Genomic DNA, 23,397 nt, shown 5'->3' with positions numbered 1-23,397 from the left:
TGTCGAGGCGCCGCTGTTATCACAATCTGAGTATGCGGCTGCATACCTAACGAGTTCGCGGTGCTAAATTTTGGATTAGTTTTTTTAAAGCGAAGCGATAGGTGTTATTTCAACTGCTTTCTCAGGCTGTGACATAGCAATTTACAAAGCATTTCCGTGGTTGCAGGCACAACCATAGCGTGATCCCTTGTTTATCAATTCGACCAATCGCGAACACTGACTTCTTACAGGTAGAAGTGAATTGGTAGCATTTGTTACCTTACAACATGCTTGTGACATTACAGAGGGTATACAGCTTACACTATAATTTCTCACGTCATATGCATTTGCTTTCACTACGCTCAAGAGTAACCTGGGTGAAACTATAACATTTGCAAAGATGCCGATGGAAACATTTGCATTACATAACCTCTAGCAGGAGTAAGTGAAATAATTTCGCAGCATCATCAGCAGCTGGTGGAAGAGATGAAGGCCTCTCCCATGGTGCAGCTGCAGCTGGCAGTGGAGATGCGGTGCTTGCAGGAGGCCACTGTACTCATTGCAAGCACCCTGCGGCAGCTCCGCGCTTCCCGGACACAAGGTCTCCACGAGCTGCCTCGGCAGTGAGGAACGTCAGCGTTTTTTTTCTTTCACATGATTCTTTAGTTTGACCAGCTATGAGTGTAGGCTATCTTTCCGTTCAAACTGGCGCTGCGGAACTTGGTGCGGATGCTCATAAGCCCGGACGAGCTGTTGTGACGCGTTCAAGTCAGCCTTGTGAAATTATGTGCCGGTAATTCATAACTACGCCAGCGAAAGCTGATAGTGCTGCGATGTGCTTTGGTACACGAATGCACATGGCATAGACTTCTTTTTGCAGGTTGCATTAAATATTTATATGAGTATTTTCTGCACACTGGGGAAACAGTGGCTACACAATCCGATTACTGGGCCAACAGCTACACATAAAAAGGTTGAAAAATGTGTGTTGCTACTCCGTAGCTTTGGAAAAGCAGATTTTTCATGTGGTGTTTTAGTTTCCATGTAAGTTTATCCCAGTGCGAAAGTATAGTATACATGTGTAATTTCTGTAACATTTTGGTTAGGTTTGTGTTTTCATTTTGCTGTTGCTGCGATGTTTCAGTACGTACTGCTTTTCAAGGAACATGTACACTATGTGATCACTACAATTTTAAACACAACAGTGCTTGACACAAATCTGCTGTATGTGCACTTTACTAGAGCATTGTGAAAGCTGGTATTAAAATCTCTTGTTGGAGTTTTCATGCAATATGTCAGCCATGTTTGCAAACCCAAAAGTTCCGTGCCTATGGAAGCCACAGTTGGCCGTATTAGAATTTTGTTAAATCCAAGTACCTGTTACTTGTGATAGTCAGTGATATTTCAGGTGTCCTTACCTGTGATAGCAAGACAGCCTAGTCTCCACTGTTAAAGCAGAGTTCTTGACATTTTAACGGACAGTTACGGGAATTGAGATAAAACTATTTATTGTGGGCGAACTTGTGCCCTGCCGGTGAATAAAAAGCACTGCCGCGTTCTAAACGGAAGATCAGGAAGGCCTCCTCCTTCTCTCTCGAGCGCCACTTCACCTCGTCTTCTTCTTGTAGAAGCCGACAACGGCCACCTGCGATTCGAGTGCGTGCGGCGAAAACACGTGCCATTATTTCTTCGTCTTTTCCTCCAATGCGCCGTTGTCGTCTTGAGGGGGCGAACGAACCTGCGCGCGTTGTTTAAATGTTTCTGCCTTGTATCATTATCCCCCCTCCAAAACGCATCGTCCCGATGCGTAAAGCGACGAAATTGTTCACCAGCAGTTGTCCATACTAAAATGGTATATGGCACAGAAAAGATGTTTGGTCGAATATTCACTGCCTGTCATAATATGGCTTCAGTCTGACCACATGTACAGTTTCTCTGCGACGCCGGCATCGTGATGAGCTCACTTGTCCTTCTGGGGTAATTTCGTAGTTGAGGGGACTGATGCGGTGAAGTACTCGGTAAGGGCCGAAATAACGGCGCAAGAGCTTTTCGGACAGGCCGCGCGTCCGCACGGGTGTCCACACCCATACTCTGTCGCCTGGTGCATACTCGACTTCCCTTCGCCGCAGGTTCTAACGGTCCGCGTCGATGCGCTGCCTTTGTCGAATGCGATGTCGCGCCAGCTGACGTGCTTCTTCGGCCCTCTGTGTAAAGTCACTAATGTCAGGGTTCTGTTCTGTACTGTCGCTGACAGGCAGCATCGCATCCAAGGGTGTGGTAACTGTTCGACCAAAAACAAGTTGGAATGGCGTTACTTGAGTGGTCTCTTGCAATGCGGTATTGTAGGCGAATGCCGCATAGGGCAGGATCTTGTCCCATGTACGGTGCTCTAAGTCTACGTAAATTGACAACATATCGGTCAGCGTTCTGTTCAATCGCTCGGTTAACCCATTTGTTTGAGGGTGATAGGCAGTTGTTTTCCTGTGGCTGGTATGAGTCAATTTCATGATGGATTGCGTCAAATCGGCTGTGAACGAAGTTCCTCGGTCCGTGATAATAATTGCAGGGGCACCGTGTCGTAATACTATCTTGGTGACAAAGAATTAAGCCACTTCAACGGCTGTAGCACTTATTAGAGAGGATGTCTCGGCATATCGGGTTACGTAATCGGTCGCTACAACAATCCATCGTTTTCCGGATGACGATGTCGGGAAGGGACCAAGCAAGTCCATTCCTACTTGTTCGAATGGGGCTCCTGGGGGTTCTATTGTTTGAAGGAGGCCTGCGGGTTTTAATGGAGGTGTTTTGCGTCTTTGGCAATCCCGACGTGAGCTTTGGGGGCGTCGCCTTGGGGAGCTGGTGGATGGACGCGGGCTTGGTGATCGATACCTCAGCGGCACTGTTGACCGAGGTTGGTGTTGCTGTGAAGTCTGCGGGCTTTGGCGCGTTGACAAATACTCCTGGATCTCGAAAGGGCGTTCACCGTTTCTTGGGCAAGGAGCGTTTACGGAAAACCCCCGAAGTCCCGCTCTGCGGTATTCGCACATCCTGTAGAGATGACCAGCTTCACCGCAGTGGTAGCACAGCGGGATCCTATCAGGAGTGCGCCATATGTCAGCCTTCCGGAATCTCGTCTCCGGTGGAGACGGCAAGAACCGAGGTTCGGGTACATGCGCAGTTGCCGCTGTGAAAGTACGTCCTGGAGATCCTCTGAGTACCTCGGCGTACGATACCATCGGCCGTACCGGTGACGACGCTTGCGGCTGTGCTGGCGTGTGCTGTTCGCGGACTGCTTGTCTCACTTCTTCGCGAACCACTTCTGCTAACGAAGAGACCGCTGTGGGGCCGTTATTCAGCTGTTGCCTCTGGAGCTCTTCTCGAACCACAGATCTTATGAGTTCTCGTAAGACCTCGACGCTGTTCCCGAACATCGCCGACATTGCATCCATAGAGGTGACGTTCATATCGCGGTTGTAGAGTCTCGCACGCTGTTGAAGAGTCCTTTCCATAGCTGTCGCCTCGGAGCGGAATTCGGCGACGGTGCGTGGAGGGCTGCGAACCAAACCAGCAAAAAGCTCCTGCTTCACACCGCGCATCAGGTGCCGAAGCTTCTTGTCCTCGCTCATGCTCGGGTAGGCCCGGCGGAATAAGCGGGACATATCTTCGAGATACATTGCCACGCTTTCGTTGTTTCGCTGGCTTCTTGCTTGCAAAGCGGCTTCAGCTCTTTCCCGGCGGTCTGTACTCGGATACGTGGCCAACAGCTCCCGTCGGAAGTCATCCCACGACCGGAGGACAGCTTCATGGTTTTCAAACCACGTTCGCGCACAGTCTTGCAACGCGAAGTAAACGTTGCGGAGCTTCCGGTTTTCGTCCCATCCATTGTAGTCAGCGACGCGCTCGAAGCCTTCCAACCTGTCCTCGGCGTCTTCGAAGGTTTCGCCGTGAAAAGGCTCGGGCGTTCGCGGCTGATCAACAACGATGCGGGTTGAGGCTGTCTGGGATGTCATTTCGGTGTTGTCTGCTGCTGCTATTATAGTCCGCTCCGGCAAAAGAGGAAACTCGGGCGCCTCACCACGTAGGCGACGGCTCGTGCGCTGGTGGACGGGCGTAAGCTCGTTGGGTCTGAGATGGCGTGGCTCCGGGCTGCTTTCTCCAACTCGAATTGGGCTGGAAATCATTACCCAGCACCTCCACCAGAATTTTAACGGACAGTTAAGGGATTTGAGATAAAACTATTTATTGTGGGCAAACTTGTGCCCTGCCGGTAAATAAAAAGCACTGCCGCGTTCTAAACGGAAGATCAGGAAGGCCTTCTTCTTCTCTCTCGAGCGTCTCTTCACCTCGTCTTCTTCTTGTAGACGCCGACAACCGCCACCTGCGATGCGAGTGCGTGCGGCGAAAACACGTGCCATTATTTCCTCGTCTTTTCCTCCAATGCGCCGTTGTCGTCTTGAGGGGGCGAACGAACCTGCGCGCGTTGTTTAAATGTTTCTGCCTTGTATCAATATGCATAATGTAGCCATCGATGAAGACATTGCTTAAGGCATTCACTGCCAAACTGCTCTTGTAGCCATCGGTATATGAAAGACCATCAAACTGCTAATGAGTTCCTCACTTGGCTCGTTCTTCAAATGCACGTCACTGCTCTTTTATATGCATGTCTTGCTATGGCACAAGACGTTAAAAAGAGCTTCTATTGTGTGCTACCAACATGTTGAATCCACAACAGGGAAGACACATTTCTGTGCTTTGAATTTGCTTAGTGAAGGTGAATGGTTGCGTATGGGCTTTACAAACATCATTTTGCTCGTGTGAGATATTTCTTTGATTTATTTGCAGACGGCCCACTTAAAGTATATTGGGTCCCATGTACTTAATATCGTATTGTTATTGTCCCCATGAAATCATGGCCTGGGGACTAACAGCTAGGCATCGCAATAACTGTTATTCACATTGACTTAAGATGACACTGAAGTTGTGTTAGATTCTTTTATTTGCATTGGCAATATAAAAAACGTGGGCAGCTTGCACTTAGTTGTGCGAAGCTGGCGTCAAAAGAGGAGCTTGTGATCACCTAGCTTTTATGTGGCTTGCCTAAATTGTTTGTAGGCTTTGCGAGGTTATGCTAGGTTTCGCTCAGCAGTCGGCGGGCTTTGCTAAGTCGTTTCAAAATTTTGCGAGGTTACGCTAGGTTGTGCTAAGTTGTGGTCTCGGCGGGCTCGATGCTAGACGTTCTCGAGCAGTCGACGGCCGGGATCGCTTTCTCGGCTACGTCGAGCGTTCAGGTGGGGACTCTTGCGTTTTCTGGACAAACTCGCGATACTCAACTCAGCGTCGCCTCTTCTCAGCCGCAGCTTTGGCACGCAGTTCCGTGCCGAAGCTGTGGTTCTCGCCCTCGTTTGGCAGTACGGCGCTCTTCCTGCTAAACTACTCGTTTGACAGTACACGTTCTTCCTGGTAAGCCGCTTGTTCATCGGGAGTCCGGACTTTCTTCGGTCTGAGCATGGCAGCAGCACGTACGCACGGAGTAAAGAAGGCGAAATTTGTGTCGTCACGCCGGCTGTTGCGAACTTTTACTCGCCCTTGACGTCATGACTCCTTCCTACGTGCGCGGCTTGCGAGGAGCTTACGTGGCTCGGTGTTCTCGCAGGTGGTTGCTTGGCAACGTTAGGCAGAGCACCGGTGTGGTGAGCTTTATGGTAATGCTCCATAGGGGGAGTAGAACATTAAACAACTCTGTTAATAAATAAATTTCAACAATGTTACTTGCACTAGAAATGAAGATTTATAATTCTCGACCCTTCAGTTTAACAATTATCTAAAACATACACTCGACCAAGGAAGAATAGTGGGCTTGACATGCCATGCGATCCTTTTCAACATGACTTGGGCATTGTACAAGAAACAGTTTGGTGTCTCTGTGACAAAACTGCGCGGGTCCTGCAAGTTGCGTGAGAACAGCAAACGTGGTGGAGCAAAAAGTGTTTTGATTTGCAGCCGTCCAAAAAGGAAGCGAGGAGACGAAAACCGATGTCAACCCATGCGCAGTGCAGATGGCGGTGTCAGTGTCGGTGACGGGATTAGCGAGATGCATGAAGTTGGCCGAAACAACAGCAACTGCAGCAGCAAATCAATCGGCAGACTCCACCTACCCAGAGAAGTGGCTACAACATTCTACTGTTGAGCACGAGGTGTTCTGTCCACAGTTACTAAAAGAAACGCTTTTATGTAGTGTCGCAGTAGAATTATGGAATCATCTGTAGCAGTAAAGGTTCCTTGACACAGGCTATGTGAAGGCGCTGATTAGGTTTCAGCAGATTTTATAAAAAATACAGTTCACTATTCACTAATTGCAGAGAGTTCAGGTTAGTTCCTTTTGTCTAGAGGGAAGAAGAAGCAGCAAGCGGGAGCGGACGTGCGTTGCATGGGCTCCATGGATTTTCGAAGTTTTCAGAGTTTCAAACCCATCCGGCCACCAAAACTTTTGGCGCAATCGACTCAGTAAGTGACCTGGACCACGAGGACACCACTCTTAACCTGGTAGGCCCACTTTTGGGACTTTTATCGGAGATTGAAGTTTCCCCGTGATCGGCGAGCTGGGCCTGCCATCAGGCCTAGCCGGACCCGGGATCCAACGGGAAACTAGGACGCGGGCGCAGCAGCGTAGCGACAAGAATGGACCCCCGGCAGGCAACCGTGATAACTTATAACCACCCGGTAAACGGACAAGCCCAAAATCCGTCAGAAACACAAGCGATGGAGGAAGCCTATCCCTCCGCATGTTCGGAACAGAGCGGGCTAGGTAGCGGAGTGTCAGAAGATTTAGCGATGCAGCAAGATATGCCGAGTTCCAGACACGGCAGATCAGCAGGAAGAAGACAAAAACTGGCAAATTCACTGTTCCCGACACCAGAAGAAAGGGCTTAAGCGCGCTACGCAGAGCGCCGCCATTTTCAAACCGGGCGAGCCTCACGCCGCCGGTAACAATATCAAGATGGCGCCGGCGACAGCAGCTGGCGTGACGTCAATGACACAAAGACAAAAGAGCCGCGCGGCGAGGCAGTCGAGGCAGAGACACCCGCCGCTCCCGTTGAACGACGCGAAGATCATTATTCGGCCCACGGCCGGGCTGAAGGTTAAGGAGCTGAATACGTACCAAGCGGCACGCGCTATCGTGGACGCGTGTGGGCGAAAATTCGGAGAATACAAGCTCCTGGTGAGACTCCGGCCAGGCTCCAACACCATAATCGCAAGCGCCTTGGACGAGGAAGCAGCCGGGATGATCAGGAATATCAACTGGCTCAACTTTGATGGGCAAAATTACGACGTGAACGCCTATGTGGCGCTACCGGAAGACATCAAAAGAGCCGTTATTCACGGGTTACCCCCGGGAATTGCGGCGGACCTACTCGAATCCAAATTGCCCCTACGCACCCAAGGAGTGGAGATCTTGATCTTGCGCCAGAATGCTGGGCAAGTTGGAGACTGCACTCGTCACCGTCGACGGCCCTTTCATCCCCAAGAACGTCATTTTTGGGGCATGCGATTACAAGACCCACCCCTATAGACCAACGAGACAAGTATGATTCGTATGCGACAAGCAAGGACACCACTCGGACGGGCGCCCAACGCGGGGAACGAGGATCTGCTGCCAGTGCGGAGCAACTAGTCCCCCAGAGGAGCACCAATGCCAACTGAAGTGCCTGGTATGCGGAGGAGCCACCTAACTGAAACCAGGGACTGACAGCGGCGCCTCAAGGACACCAAGGAGCTCCGCGGCCACCAACAACCGCATCATCAGCAGCAACAACACCGAGGCCAGAGCAGCTGCCGCCGACCCAGATGGTTCAGCTCGGAGGGAGATTGGGCCAGCCGGAGCCGCTCGAGAAGCCGAGCCAGGAGCCAGTCGAGGAGCTAGGCGAGAGACCCAGCCAGGCACAGCTCCTTCCCACCACTGCAGCCTCCGCCCACCAGGGGGCAGCAGCAACACAAGGGGCAACAACAACAGAATAAGAAGACCCAAGACAACGCTAAGGAGAGCCGGCCGGGGACCACAAAAAACACCACCTCCGGACTCGGGGAAAGATAATAATAATGGAGAGGAACTTAAATATCTTAGAAAGGAAAACGAAGCATATCGCAAACGCATAGAACAGCTAGAAAGACGGTTGGAGGAGCTAATTAAGGTCCCCTAGACCCTAGACCTAGTCGCCTAGACCGCAGACTCCACCACAACAAAAACCACAGCGACCAGAATCTTTCGAAGACCAAATGAGAAAATTGATAATGCTTATACAAGAGAAAACAAGCGCAATAGAACACAAAATGGCAATAATGGATCAGGAGATCTGAAACCAACAACAAATCTCACAACAAGCTAAGACGAATTCAACCTAAGACAGGGCCTCGAAAACTACAACGCGCCTAACACCGAGGACTAATCATGCCCAAACACAAACAATAGAAATTTGGCAATGGAATTGCAGGTACTATCGCACAAAACAAGGGCATCTCCTACAATACATTAACACACAACTCAAACCACCAGATATCATAGCAATACAGGAGAAAGGGAAAACCGCACCAATGCGAAAAGGCTACACGTGCTATGAAAAAGAACACACAGCAATACTAATTAGTAAATCCCTCACTGCCATAGCACACGACAGCATTGCCGACACAGGCATAGACCACGGTATTGTCGAAATCATTCCAAAAATAAAAAGAAAAGACAGCACGGTCTTTGTCATAAATCTCTATAGTCCTCCGAGCCAAAAAGAAGCGGACTTCCACCAACGTTTTGCAGGAGCGAGCAAATTAGCCAAGACAGACCCCGTAGTGATATTTCAACGCCAAAGATCTGGCCTTGGGTTACAAAAAACCAGACATGAAAGGCATACAAGTTAAGGAAGCAGCAGATATACACGGCTGCACCCTCATTGCAGACGACAGTACGCCAACCAGACTAGGTAACAGCATAAACTCCGACACATGCCCCGACCTGACATACATCCGGGGAACAGACAAGGCGGTATGGGAAAACCTGCTGGAGAATCTGGGCAGTGATCACTACACCCTAAAAACGCAATTGGCAACCGGAAGAATAGAACGTAAAATTGGCACCACCAAGGTGATAGATTGGAATGCCTTCAGGAAGGAATGCAAAACTATAGAGGGAAACATCGAGTCCCTAGAAGGCTGGGGGAACAAGCTCAGGGAGAGACGGACTCGCGAGATGGACTGAGATGGACTCGCGACTACTCAAGCTATGGAAGGCAAGACGCGGGCTCACTAATAGATGGAAAAAACAAAGGCTACACAGAAAGCTCAAAAAGAAAATCGCAGAGATAACCAAGGAGGCGGAGGAGTATGCGGCTCAGCTGACTAAGCAAAACTGGCAACAGTTTAGCGAGTCCCTAAGCGGAACTCTTAGCACGGCAAAAACATGGCACGTACTCAAGGCACTCCTGGACCCAACAAAACAAAATCTGAAAACAATAAGGCCATACACCGCCTGGTACACCAATTCGAGGGACCGGACTCCGAACTGCTAGAGCAGGTCAGAGTCAAATGTTTCGGACATGACAACCCGGCGGCCTGCACGCAACAATACAAAGGGAAAGAAAACGAGCTGCTGGACAGGCCAATCACAAAAGAAGGGGTGTACGCGGCCATAAGAAGCGTAAAAAAGAATACAGCAGTGGGCGCGGACAAAATCAGAAATTCACTTACTCGAAACCTAGGGGCCGAACTGGTGGAACAACTCACCACCTTCCTCAACCAACACTGGGCTGCAGAAACGGTACCAGAGGAACGGAAACACGCCGATGTTGTAATGATCCCCAAACCAGGCAAAAAGCTACAGGTAACAAACTTAAGACCAATCTCTCTCACATCGTGCTTAGGCGAATTATATGAGAGGATAGTACCAAAAAAGACTACAACATTACATGGTGGAAAACTAGCTATACACCCACAGTATTTTCGGTTTTCGATCCAAGCTCTCGACACAGGATGTCCTTCTCCAAATTAAGCATGAGGTTCTCAGCACCATACCATACAACGCAGAACACATTTTAATGGCACTAGACATAAAAAGAGCTTTTGACAATGTCAGCTACGCGGTAATCCTAGAAGGCCTTAACAGCGTAGACTGCGGGAACAAAGTACACGGATACGTCAAAGCCTTCCTCTCCAATAGAACAGCAACACTAGGTTTGGGAGAAATCCGATCGCAAAAATTCCCCACACGAAACAAGGGGACACCCCAAGGTTCAGTATTTCCCCGATACTCCTTAACATCGCAATGATTGGCCTAGGGCATAAACTAAGCGAAATAGAAGGCATACAATACGCCATGTATGCCGATGACATCTCCATCTGGGCCACTAAAGGCTCGCTGTGCCAAAAAGAAAGCTATTTGCAAGAAGCAGCCACTTGCGTGGAAGAATACGTCGGGGAAAGAGGCCTTGATTGCTCAACGGAGAAATCCGAGCTTCTGAGAATTACACGGGGCAAGAACAGGAAAGAAAGCCTTAACATGCGGCTACAGGGGCAGCCGATACCGGAAAGCCAACAAATCAGGATCCTTGGAGTGTGGGTGTAATCCAACCAGCGCTGCATCCACACGCTGAAAACACTCAAGCAGTCAACAACCCAAAATAGCGCGCATGATCACTCGGGTGTCACAAAAGAGATATGGGATGAAAGAAGGAGACACACTTAAGCTGGTTGGCAACCTGGTGGTCAGCAGGGTCGCACACTCACTCCCGTACTTCAACTGCACCAAACGGGAAATACAAGAACCAGACGCCATTTTACGCAAAGCGTACAAAACAGCACTTCACCTGCTGAACAATACATCGACAGAGAAACTAATAGCACTTGGTTTAAGCAACACTTTCGAAGAACTAAAAGAAGGCTAAAGTACCACACAGCTCATTGGACTCCAGCAGACCAAAACGGGAAGGGAACTGCTGATGAGGCTAGGCTTCGCGGAATCAATCAAAGAAACCCAAAGAACGGAGGGCATTCCTGATGAATATCGGAAAACATACACTGTTAGCCCCCTACCCAAAAACATGGACCCAAACCTCCACACGGCGCGAAGAGACGCAAGGGCGAAGTACGTCGAAAAGTACCTGGCCCCATAAAACAACAGTATACACAGATGCTGCAGTATACGCCAAGCAAAGAGGCACAAACATTGTGAAGGCAGCTGCGATAATAATAAGCCAGGACAACAAAGAGACCAGCAGCGTGTCATTGAAAGACTGTTCGGTAGCGGACGCTGAGGAAGTAGCCGTAGCTCTAGCGGCAGTGGAGGGCTACCAATCCGAAAGGTTTTAACAATACTCACCGACTCGCAAGCTACGTGTCGGAATTACATGAACGGCAGAATAGGACGCAGAGCGCTTCACATCCTCCACTCCTGCAGGGCTAAGAACAAAGTCAGGCATACAATTTTCTGGGTACCGGCACACGCTGGAATAGAAGGGAACCTAAGGGCGGACAAGGCAGTTCGAGAGCACACAAACCGAGCGGCCACAAGCACCGACCCTGAGGAACCCATACCAGTCAACCAAAGCTACTCAGACAAGCTGAATTACTATAAGGGGGTCCGAATCACATATCCTCCACCACACAACAGCCTAAATCAGCTTGAAGCAACCTCTTGGAGGAGGCTGCAAATAGGAACGTACCCAAATCTAAACACACTAAGCAAGATGTTTCCTACCAAGTATAGAGACATTTGCCCCTGATGCGGTGCCAAGCCCACCTTATACAACATTACATTGGGATGCGTTCAGAATCAACAATTCCTTCAAATAAAAGACCCGAGTGCGGAGCAGTAGGAGAGGCTGCTCTCCAGCGACCCAAAAGTTCAGCATGGACTAGTAAGGCGCGCTCACCGAGTAGCCACCCTCAGTGGTGCCCTGGAATAGGGGCGTCGACCCTGCGCAGATGGGGAAGAAGACCCTGAAGACGGCCGACCACATCTGCCACCGCTAATTTCTGACCAATTAGAGCAAATAAGGTTTTTCCTCCTCCTCCTTTTCTCTATTAGGCTCACAAGCAGCAAAAATAAACATGTGCCCTGCGGTGTCAGAAACATGTTTACTGCTGTTGTCGGCGCCGCCGCCTTTGCACCGTTCGAATGTAGTGCTGGTGCTGCTGCAGAGTCGTGCCGAATAATATTATAATATTATGCTTGGCAGCGCAACCTTCCAGATACATTATATGTGCTACCTTCACTCGGGGAACTTCCTGTGGGAGGGGATCGCCATTGTCATCATCAGTACTGCTGTTACTACAGTCATCATCGACATCAGCGATCACGCTCCTTAGTCAAGGCGAAGTTTGTGCAACAATGCACACGCTGCAAGAGCGTTGGCTGCAAGGTGCGGTTCTAGGGGAGGGCGCAGTAGTACTGAACCTAGTGGAAGCGGCTCTTCAGAAGCCCAATGCACCGGTCCACTACGGACTGCATGACAGCGTGTGCAGTGTTGTACCTGCCTTCTGCAATGCGCGTGAATGGATGGCGTGGCATCGGAGTCGGGAGACATAGTTCCAAGGGCAGCCGCTGTCACTTGCATGATAAGAAAAAAATAGTATTACGTTATCTGCAGAAGGTTGAGTGAGTAGAGCATGGGTCATGTAACATACGCCTGCTACGGAAAGGCTGTAATGAAGGGATGTACAGGATGAGCACCCGACGCAGCTGTAATTAGCGCACATAAGAGTGGTTGCTAAATAGTAAAACCCCTATTTTTAGCATTCAGAAAAGTGTCTGTTCGGGCGAATTGTGTGATCTGCATTCCTGAATGAATATCGGTGTTAAAACAACGACATAAGGCACCTGCACTGTACTTAAAACTGTATCTACATATTAAGCACAAGTAAATCTACAAGCTCCCCTTAATCCAAAATTAACAAAGATGCCTCCAACGTATTGAAATGGTGCTGGAATAATGGACTTGGCATGAATGCTATGAAGTGTAAGTTTATGATCTTTTCTTCGCACAATAGGCACATTTCTAGTAAGGCATATGTTCACACTGGTAGTCACATAATATTTGTTCGGGGCAATACTTCTGTCCGGGTGAAGAAATTGGATAGGCATGTGACATTTACTACGCATATAAACTCACTAATGAAGGAATTGGTATACGGCATTATAAATTTCCTAAAGACTAGGTCATGCTTTCATTTTAAAAGCCTGCTATCGCTTTATTACGCATTTATTTATAGTCTTTAATTACTGTGTCTCTACCTGGGGTAAACCCTTTGCTGCACATTCAGAAGGAGGCTAGACGCATCATAAATTTTAACACTCGCACAGATAATATACCCCTGTTGGTTCCTGTTCACAATATACTACCACCGCATAACTTAAGCGAATTTTCCCTCAGGCTTTACTTTACAAATTCGTCATGGAAAGCTTCTAATAGCCATTATTACCCTGATCAGTTCCCCATGTCGTTTTTGGCAGTTTCGCTTCACAGAATAACTTTTTGTCGCCTAAATCAAGAAGTAATTATGGAAAATTTACCGCTAATTTTGCCTCAACGTCGCGATGGAATATCTGACCCAATAAGCTTAAAGAACATTCTGCCATCACTACATATAAATTCGAGTTGGGGATGTTCTTGCAAGGAGTATCAAGTAAACTTTGTATTTTAAATTTTTTTTAATTTCAAAGTACCTTTCAGGACTCCAGAGGAGCATTCAGTAATGTGGGGCGTCGCTGAACAAATGACAAGAGAAACCAGATATGCGAACGCTAAAAATATGAGAGCCAAAAATGTTTTTAATGATCAGGTACTTGCAAAGTATTGTTACAAATAAAAACGCTAAATAAATACAAAGAGTTGTCGGGAAAGGAGTGAAAATAGGAGTTCACGGTAACATGAAAAAGCGGCGTATCACTTGCGTCAAATAACGCTCATAGCGCGAGAACATAAAACAAACAAAATTGTGAGAATAACAAAAAGAACAAAAAGAAGAATACATGGCGCATATGTGACACGTATTATACGACATGCCATTTGTGCAGATGAATATATTTGTTATGATAAAAACTGCGGGTTCAGTAGTCTGAATTATTCATTGATCATTTGCGCGACAGTGCTGTTAGGAAGCGAATTCCATAAACGAATCGCTCGTGGTAGAGCAGAGAAATTAAATGCGTAAGTGCTGCCATAAATGCGTGTGAGGCTCAAGTCATTATAAAGTCGTCGTAATGTGGAAGAGGCGCATTCCAATGGCAAGTTTGACGGCTTCATTTGGTGAACATATCTGTGGAGAAAGGGCAGGGATGCTATGTCATGTCGACTACTCGGTGATTGAAGGGAGAGCCCGAATTTCCGTTGTACAATTGTAGACTCGCAGCTGCAATTTCGGGAAATGAATCGACCGGCTCGGTTTTGGATGGCTTCTAACATGCAGATAAGGTATTCATGGTAGGGAGACCATATATGGGACGCGAACTCAAGCTGGGGCCGTACAAATGATAGGAATGCTAAATTACGGCTGTTAGACGGGCGGTTACGCAAGTAGCGACGAATATACCCAAGAAAGTCGGAAGCGTTTGCGCATATGCTTGTGATGTGAAATGCCCAGTAAAGGCTTGGTATGAGGTTTATGCCTAGCGCGCACAGCATCAGCCACAATTTGCAATGACGGGCAGACTACACAAAACTAATGACACGAGCATTTCATGGAAGGCGTAGCAGCCTTTGCGGCACATGAACATTGTCTTCTGTTCGTGCATCGGTGCGATGATGGCGAAAGGCTGCCGTCCACGCATCCGATGACGCCAGGGCTGGTGCCACGTCGAAGGAACGCTACTTTAAAGGCTGCCTTGTCCTGGGGCGTCCTCGGGAAGTGGACCCACTTGTTGCGGGTACTTGCGTGGATGATGGACTCCACCAAGCGTCACACACACTTGGTCGCCACCGGCTGGGTCACCCCAAACGTCTCCTTGCCCCCTGCCGTCTCTCGGTAGCTGACAGTGGCGAAGAAATGCAACGAGCACAACACATGTCGCTCCAACGACATCGCTGTTGCTCTCACGCCTCCCTGTTCCTGCGCCAGGTCGTCGCAAAGCCACCACACAGTCTCTTCAGGCGAAACTGCCGCCGAATCAGGTCGTCTGTCACGTCAAACGCAACCTCGGGCTCCCTCCTCCCGTGGCCGAGCTGACGAGCCGCCGCTGGCAACGCCATCAAGAAGGAAGCCATTTTGTATTCCTAATGGAGGGGGGTAGTCGCCAGTTATGCCAGGATATTGCCGGGTTTGTTCGGCGTAATTAAGCATAATTAGTGCGTAACCATCATTTAGAGGTGTCGGTTTTTGAGGGTTCCTGACGTCGCTTGAGACAGGCAAAATGGGCACGGCCTGAAAAATGTGGGCCAATCACGGAGTGGTAGCGGCGGATTCGGAATGAAATCGCTTTGGAGCAGCTTTACAATATACCGACCCTAGTTTGACCTTCGCTGACCTTGAAGGTCAGATTTACAACATTGTTTGGCTTGGTATGTGCTCCACTAGAGCTCCCGCTTTAAAAGATTTGTTCTCCAAAGGAAACCGTGCAATATGAGAGTAGAATGAAAGCTGACCGTCGGGCCGCGATTCGCGCGCAATCACCAAGCGGCAACATCAAGATTTAAATGAAATAAAGAAGAGAAAGAAAGGGATGCTTTTCTAAGGCGCAAATGCGTGTCATATGTAGCTATAAACACAGTTTGCGCGGTCTGAACACATGTACCAGGGAATGTAGTAGTACGAATCACCCTTCTGAAAAGTAGCAACAGAGTGGCACCCTCTCGCGATTGACGTCACGGCCAGAACGCCACTCGGTCAGGCTCGGATGGATGTTATGAGCGTCTCCTTTGGAACGGGGTGGAGGGTTGCGCCAGCATGCTCGCTGGGCTGCTGCGCGCGCTCGTTTCTTTCGTGTGTGCTTGGGGTATGGGTGGCTGGAGCCGCTATTATGGAGCCATATGTCGACTTCTTTCTGTTAACATTCCTGAACCAGATTTATTTCGTAAAAAGGGCGAGAGTTGAGAAAGTTTGCCGCTGGGATATCGGAAGCTATGTCGTGTTAGAAAGGTTCACTCGTTTTGCAATGCATAATCGCCGCCTCTGTCCATAAAATTAGCGTAAAAAGAATGTCTGCAAATTCAACAATTTGAAATGCGAAGCATTGCATGATGGTTTGCTAAAGGCTGAACATTACCTTAGTACTCGGCTATGAGGGACATTGTATTTTACACAGAAGAAATGTCTTGGTATTTGGTGTCAAAATGTGTCCGTGTTAGAAAGACATTACCCAGCGAAGCTCTCGTCATGATTCTTATTACTCTGATGAGTTGTTCCCAAATATGGCCACTTTATAATGCGTAAAAGAAATATTTAGGCGTGCATTACGTGCGAAAAATTTTCTGCTTTGTCACCGCTCTCTAAAGCAGGCCCAAATAAAACGAATTGCTCATGGCTACGAACACGATGGTGCGTCATGTATATTGTGTATATGCTTCACTAATACGATAACAACAATCACGTTAAAGAAATATATCGTGATTAAGATCGAGAGCCAATCAATAACTAGCCACGAAACGTTTCATAGTGGCCTTCAGTAGCCTTTATTGACAATATGGCACAACCGTCCCCCAACCATAGTTACCAACTGTCGTTGTGGCGAGGCATGCATTGTTCAGAAAACCCATCTGTTCACTACAACTTCGAATTCAAAGCATGAATAAGTTTTTTGACAGTTCAATTACAATGCCTAAAGAATACTTGAGATGCTATAGCGCACCTTAGGCTGCCTACGTAAGGAAAACTCAAACATCTTAAGCCACACCATGCCTCGATGCAGAGTTGTAGAATTATACAAACGGAGAACTACTCGCATCGTCGGTACATAAAAGAGAACCTCGCAAACCTTCATAAGGAAGACACCTCAAGCCTTACAATTTCACCTCGTTTTTAACCCTCCAGCTTGGAGTTATATCTTCAATACGTGCCATACTACTAATGAATGCAGCCTCGGCATTTTTTTTTTGGCTGAAGCCACACGGTCCAAAAGGCATATTTTCACAGGAATATTGTTTTCCGAACAGCCTGTGCATTTCTCGGCAAAGTTCGGAAATTTACATCTCGAAACTAGTGTCGAAATTGTTGCGAGTGGATTCGCCGTGCGATGTCCACTGCTAGAATTTTTAAATTGTGATATGGGTCATAACATAATTAGCTAAAAAGTTAATTGTGAATTCTCCTTGATTAGTCGATTTTGCATTTCAATTTTTTGTGAAAGTAGTGTCTCCTCCTCTGAGTAGACCGGCTCATTAACTAGAATTGAGCTATCTGCCACAGGCAACCTTTAAAAAATTTTGACAGTGTTCGCTGAAACACCCTTGTATATTCCACGCGGACAAGAAATTGCCCTTCAAAGTCAAGAAGGCATCCTTGAAACTAAAAAAAATGTCTTTCTCCCACTCATAACCTCCTTTCGATGGTCCGATTGTCGATTTCCATGTCAAATAAAATTAAATGGAAATTACTTTGTCCATGAGCCAGAGCGAACTGCTAGAGTGAACATCACTTAAATTCTCTAGCAATAATCAGCCTAATTTAACTGAAGTAATGCACGATTTGCAGGAAAGAGAGAAAGATACACCAAGGTTGTATATGGGGGATCATTGAATATGTTAATAAATACAATCAATAAAAATGATTTTGAACTCAACATGAAAACATTTGTGAAGCAAATAAGATCTAAGCAGGCAAATATGACTCCAGTTCGAAAATCTGGTTTTGTGCTTACTGTTGGGTAAATTTCGGTCAATATTTTCTGCGAGTACCTTTGGTTTTAATGTTCATACGGTAGGCGCGTACAGCAGTTACGGATATGCGAAAAAGTTAAATACATGAAAAAGTAAACTACCGAAATACTTGGACAATTTATGGGATACTTAAAATCTGAAGAAAGGATGCTACTCCATTTCTGATAACGGTATGCATTCCTCAGCTTCTAAAGCCTCAGATCATGGTAATGTTCATTTCCACTGTGATGGGAGGTTAATTGTTAAAAACATCCGCAGTAAAAACTTGATTAAATGACGCCAAAATGCTTGCAACTGAAATTTTCTGCACTAAATAGGCGTTAATGGTGATTCAGCTGGCAGTTTCAAGGCGAAGTCCCAGGAATATAAAAACGGCAACCTGTTAGGGTTTGTCATCAAGAATGAATTGCGGAACGAAGACCCAGAGGAACATCACCCACTTGCAAAATGTTATACTAACTGATGGGGTAATATCTCCCCTAGTGATGTTTTGACAGCCAGCTAACACAGCTTACGTCGAGGATTTCTCCAAGTGTTTTCGCCATCACAGGAGCTCAAAAGCACACCGCGCGCTTTGCCCACACTGTCACCCTTTGTGTGAACTTCTACATGTGCCTAAATATTCGGCCACTCCTCGGAAGATGTTTGTTGCCATGGCTCAAATTTATTGTGGCGATAGATGATCTGCCGACGAGCGAGTTGACCAGCGCACCCAATTGATTATCGTGGTTATTTATCAGTTCGTACAATGGAATACGTGGAATTTTCAACCAAGTCTCTTAAAATAAGTCTTCACACATAGCGCATACGTTGCTAGCAAAAACTTCTGTCGAGCGTTTTTTTGCCCTCTAAGCGACTGCGGCACTGCGTAAACTGTAGTTTCTTATCCATGTCTTTACTGCGGTAATGTTCCGAACGCAACTCGCGCGTAAGGAATTCTATTCATTCTTCGCAATTCCGAGGTCTTCGCCTCTACAAGAGTAGAGATTTCAATCGAGACATCGCTCAGCTGCCAATCATTGAGGACATTGTGGGCCAGCGTGAGAATTTTCGTCTGTATGCTTTTTAATATGCCTGGTGAGATGGGCCTTCTGCCTGTAAGATTCACAACAAATAGGGCAGGCAAAGGGCTTTTCACCCGTATGTATTCTTAGATGATCCTTGAGGTATTGCTTCCTTGCGAATTTTTTAAGACATACGTTGCAGAGAAAGGCTTTTTCAGCCGTATGGGTCGTGAGATGGGCCCGAAGGTAATGCTTCCTTGCGAAACTTTTAGGACACATTGCGCAGGCAAAGGATTTTTCACCTGTATGGCATGTCAGGTGCCCTTTGAGATGATGCTCCCTTGAGAACTTTTTAGGACATATTTCACAGGCAAAGGGCTTTTCACCCGTATGAGTTAAGAGATGGCACTGGAGGTGCTGCTTCCTTGCGAACTTTTTAGCACATATTTCGCAGACAATGGCTTCTTTTTCACCCGTGTGCGTGCGGCGACGTGTCTCCAAGTTGCTGCTACGGGTGAATGACTTGGGGCTTTCATCACAAATGGAGGGCTTTTCGCCCGAGTGTTTCCTGCTGTGTCTCTCGAGTGCCGGCATTCCGGCAAAGTATTTGCGGCATTCCTTGCAGGCATACAGCTTGATGCTAGTGTGCTTGAGATGACTGTCCTGGTTCGATGCTCCACCAGAAACAGCGTTGCCGGTTACACTGTGTCGATTTCTTGCTTTTCGAGCGCCAGCATTCCTACGAATAGACGGACGGAATATTGTAAATAGACACAATAACTGCTGTTAGAGAAAGACAGCAAGAGTTGTTTTAGCCAAGAGCAGAAAGAACTACTTCGCCACAATGTGAGAATGAGTGAAAACACTGTCTCTATAACAGGAGTCATCTAAAAAAAAGGATACTTCTCTAACTAAAAATATTTGGTGCGTTTGATGTCCCGATTAGGAGGATTACTCTGATAGCTGTAAGAAGTTGATTACGGGACAACAACCTTGTACGCTTTTATTTGTAAACCCTTGCAAACTGAGTGGTTCTGTCAGGAATCTCACCAATAGACAAAGTATGCGGAACTGACATAGCTGTTGTCACCTGATGACGCCGAGACAATTTTGCGAATAATAATTATCCGAAAGTAGCCTGTTCAACCTAAATGCTCACAACATGATATTTACATTTTCTCGTTCGTATGCCTTTGGAGATGGTTCTTGAAAATGCGTTGCTGCACGAACGACTGATCACATTAAAGGCAAGGAAATTATGCTTTTCACCCGTGTGGATGCGACGATGTAAATTAATTATTATGAGTCCTGTGGGCAAATCGCGTTGAATATATATCGAAAAGGATTGTCTATGTCCGCACGTTTCCTGCTCCATCCCTCGAGTTGCGGCATTTGCGCGAAGGATTTGGGACATTCATCGAAAACATGAGGCTTGTCGCCAGTTTACGTTGTGAGTTGACGGTCCAAGCTCGCCAGACTAGCGGGAAAATTTTCAGTCTTTGCACACCGATTCTTTGCCTTCCTTTTGTCTGCAATACTACAAATAGGTTGACGCAGGTTTTCACATTGGCACAGTAACATCTGCAATAGAAAGACTACAATAAGTTCCTTTATTTTTTGCGAGAAGCAGCAAGTATTTCCCGCATATGATATAAAAAAAACATGAGATAACTAGCGATTTGAAACGCATGACTTGTCGAACTAATATAGATGGTTTAATTGGACGTGCAGGTAAATCAGGGAGTATTTTGATAGCCTTTAGCGAACGAGGAGAGAGAAAGGCTTGATTTTGTTAACAACGAACATATAAAATTAACAGGCTATGAAGCCAACGAAAGCATAGGGTTACTTATATGTCATTGAAATGGAACATGTACAAAATAATAAGGAAAAGGGAAAATGAAAGTGAACGATGGTATGACCGGTCGCTAAATTGAAGAGGAACCCAGAACCTCCGTACATAGCCTTAAGAGGAAGCTTTAGCTCCGGTGCTCCTATCTAAATACATGTAAAAGGAGAATTCGTTTTTCTCGGCAACTACGGCACCAAATTTGACTAGGTTTGTTGCATTTAAAAGAAAAACTTAAAATCCAGTCACTGTTGGTTTCGAATTTTCGATTTACGGCTTCAATTTTTTATGAAATATTGGCAAAAATCGCAAATTTTCAGAAAACGAAACTATCAAGTTTACAACTCCGTAACTCAGCAAGGAAAAATGATATCGCAATTCTGTGAATTGTGCCTAATAGCACATCTAAAGCGGACAAAGTTGACATCTTACACAAGAATCTAAAAAAATGTTATTGATATGTAATTACGACTTTTGCAGAAACCTTGTAAACAACATAACAAACTCACGGAAGATGTAAAATGACATGTGAAATTTGTCCGCTTTGAATGACCTAATGGATGCCGTTCACAGAACCGTTATATCTCTTCTGGATGCTGAGCTATTAGTTTGTAAACTTCGTGCTTCTATATTTTTCAAACTTCTGAATTTTTGAAAATCTTTTTAACAGAATTCAAGCCCTAAATCAAAATTCCGCTTCCAACAGTCACAAGAATTTAACTTTATCTCTCAAATGCAACAAATTTCATTAAAATCGGTCCAGGGGTTATCTCAGAAAAACGTTTTTGCGTTTGAAGTGCTAGCGCAGCGGACGCACTTCGCGACGGCTCTGCCTTAATGAATGTTTTCCGCTGAATTATCGAGTCAAATACCTGAAAACCGACCACCATCGGATAGAGCAAATCGGCCCGAACCCAGGGACACCGAGACCCGGGGTGAGCGACCATTTTTGAAGTTTTTTCGAAGTGAGAAGCCCAGCTAAGCTTAACACCGACTAGGCCTATAGCGGAAGCCTACCGGCCCCCGGTAGGGCGGACAACGGTGTCGCAGTGTAAGCCAGAGGTTTGGAAGCACTTCCGAAATGGAGGTAGACGAAGCAGAAGTGGGGGAAACCCTGAATACCAAGTCGAGAGAAGAAAGAAATGATCCCGCGACCCGAGCCGAGGACGGCGACGCGGGTGGATGGATCGAGGTTACGCACAAAAGAAAGGGCCGCGCGAACGCTACCCAAGAGGCGGACAAGCAAGGCACCCGCTGGAGAAGCCCGACGGGCAAAGGCGGGAAGAGCATAATGAACAAGATTCTACGAGCAAGCAAGATGCCCCGGCTACCTAGAGACGACATCAAGATAATCGTAAGACCGAGAGACGGGCTGAACATCAGAAACACGTGCAGCGCCAGCCTAGACGAGGCGATACGCAATGAAGCAGGAGTGAGCAGCGACGAAATCATCACGATCTGCCCCAACCACACGCAAAACATCTTGGTGGTAAGCACACCTGACGAGACGACAGCGACTAAGGTCGCCAAAATCAAGGAATTAACAATCAACGGGAGGAAACACACGACCAACGCGTACGTCTCTGCACCAGAAGAGATGGCCAAGGGGATAATCCGCAACATTCCCCTCAATTACACACAAGACCAGCTCGTGCACGCACTGGTGAACGTGAGGAACCCTTCCCTGGCGTACGCCAAGAGACTGGGCAGCACGACCACCGTGATACTACTGTACGAGGGCAACAGGGTCCCCGCATGGGCGCACTTCAACAGCATCATGATGAGAGTATCCCTCTATCGGAAACAAATAGACTTTTGCAAGGAGTGCGGCAGGCTCGGGCACAGACCCGATGTGTGCCCCAGACCGGACGACAAGCTGTGCCCGGCGTGCGGTAGCAAAAACCCGGCCAAAGACCACGAATGCACACCTAAATGCAAGCTCTGCGGAGAAGCTCACCCCACGGCGGACCGGACTTGCAGGGCTAAATACAAGACGCCGTACATGGTAAAACTAAGAAGATGGACAGCGAGAAGAAACTAGGAGGAACTCTTGCGAGTAGCCGGCTCACAAGACCCTGATGGCGGGGAAAGCAACCACACACAACCATCTCCCACACACAGATCCAAGTCCAGCTCCAGGTCCAGATCCAGATCCACGTCCAGGCCGGGAGCGCGGGGACGACCGATCTCGAGGTCCGGGGACAGATCCAGATCCAGGTCTAGGCCGGGAGCGCGGGGACGACCGACCTCGAGGTCCAGGTCCAGGAACAGGGACAGCACCGGGAGTGGGTCCATATCCACCTCAAGGGGGACGAAGCCCGAAACGAAGGGGAAGAAGCAAGAACAGACGACACCAGCAAAGGTGAGCTGGTCAGACGTAGTGGCCAATCGTGAATCGGGAAGGTCCGGCAATACCAGTAACGATAGGGGCAGGTATGATCACATAGAGGAACGCGTGAAGGAATATCGCACGGAAAACCAGCTACTCAGACAGGAGCTAGAAAAGGCAAAAAAAACAAAACAGCGAATCAGCCAAAAAAATTGACGAACTACAGAAAACACTTAATGAAATACTTACCAAAATGCAGACACAATCGTCGCCCCCGTCAGCCGCCTTCGCCTCCATCTCCACCCCATCCAACGAAGCCAGGGAGGAGGAAGTGGATATGTTAGATGTAGCACACCCACTGGGCGCCAAGCGAAAAATCCCGGA

General features: G+C 47.5%; 2 protein-coding genes across 34 annotated transcripts in view; both read right to left on the bottom strand.

The window, feature by feature from the left end:
• LOC135915154 (histone-lysine N-methyltransferase PRDM9-like) overlaps positions 1–23,397 on the bottom strand; it is a 473,262-nt gene that overhangs the window by 397,371 nt on the left and 52,494 nt on the right. For 31 of the 32 annotated variants that reach the window (XM_070523466.1, XM_070523460.1, XM_065448169.2 and 28 more), the window contains exon 2: positions 10,705–10,762. The exons of the other annotated variant lie outside the window; for it this stretch is intronic. In XM_070523466.1, the coding sequence (XP_070379567.1) occupies positions 10,705–10,762 (58 nt within the window). The remainder of the gene's footprint in view (positions 1–10,704; positions 10,763–23,397) is intronic. 32 annotated transcript variants of the gene reach the window in all.
• The window catches only part of LOC139046731 (gastrula zinc finger protein XlCGF8.2DB-like), a 103,158-nt gene continuing 96,361 nt past the window's right edge, over positions 16,601–23,397 (bottom strand). For both annotated transcript variants that reach the window (XM_070523479.1, XM_070523480.1), the window contains exon 5: positions 16,601–19,574. In XM_070523479.1, coding sequence (XP_070379580.1) covers positions 18,848–19,574 — 727 coding nt within the window. In that variant the 3' untranslated portion in view covers positions 16,601–18,847. The remainder of the gene's footprint in view (positions 19,575–23,397) is intronic.

This window comes from Dermacentor albipictus, chromosome 8, assembly GCF_038994185.2.
Source record: "Dermacentor albipictus isolate Rhodes 1998 colony chromosome 8, USDA_Dalb.pri_finalv2, whole genome shotgun sequence".
Classification (NCBI taxonomy): Eukaryota; Metazoa; Arthropoda; class Arachnida; order Ixodida; family Ixodidae; genus Dermacentor; species Dermacentor albipictus.
The sequence above is the reverse complement of the archived record's forward strand: the minus strand, read 5'-3'. Positions and strand labels throughout refer to the sequence as shown.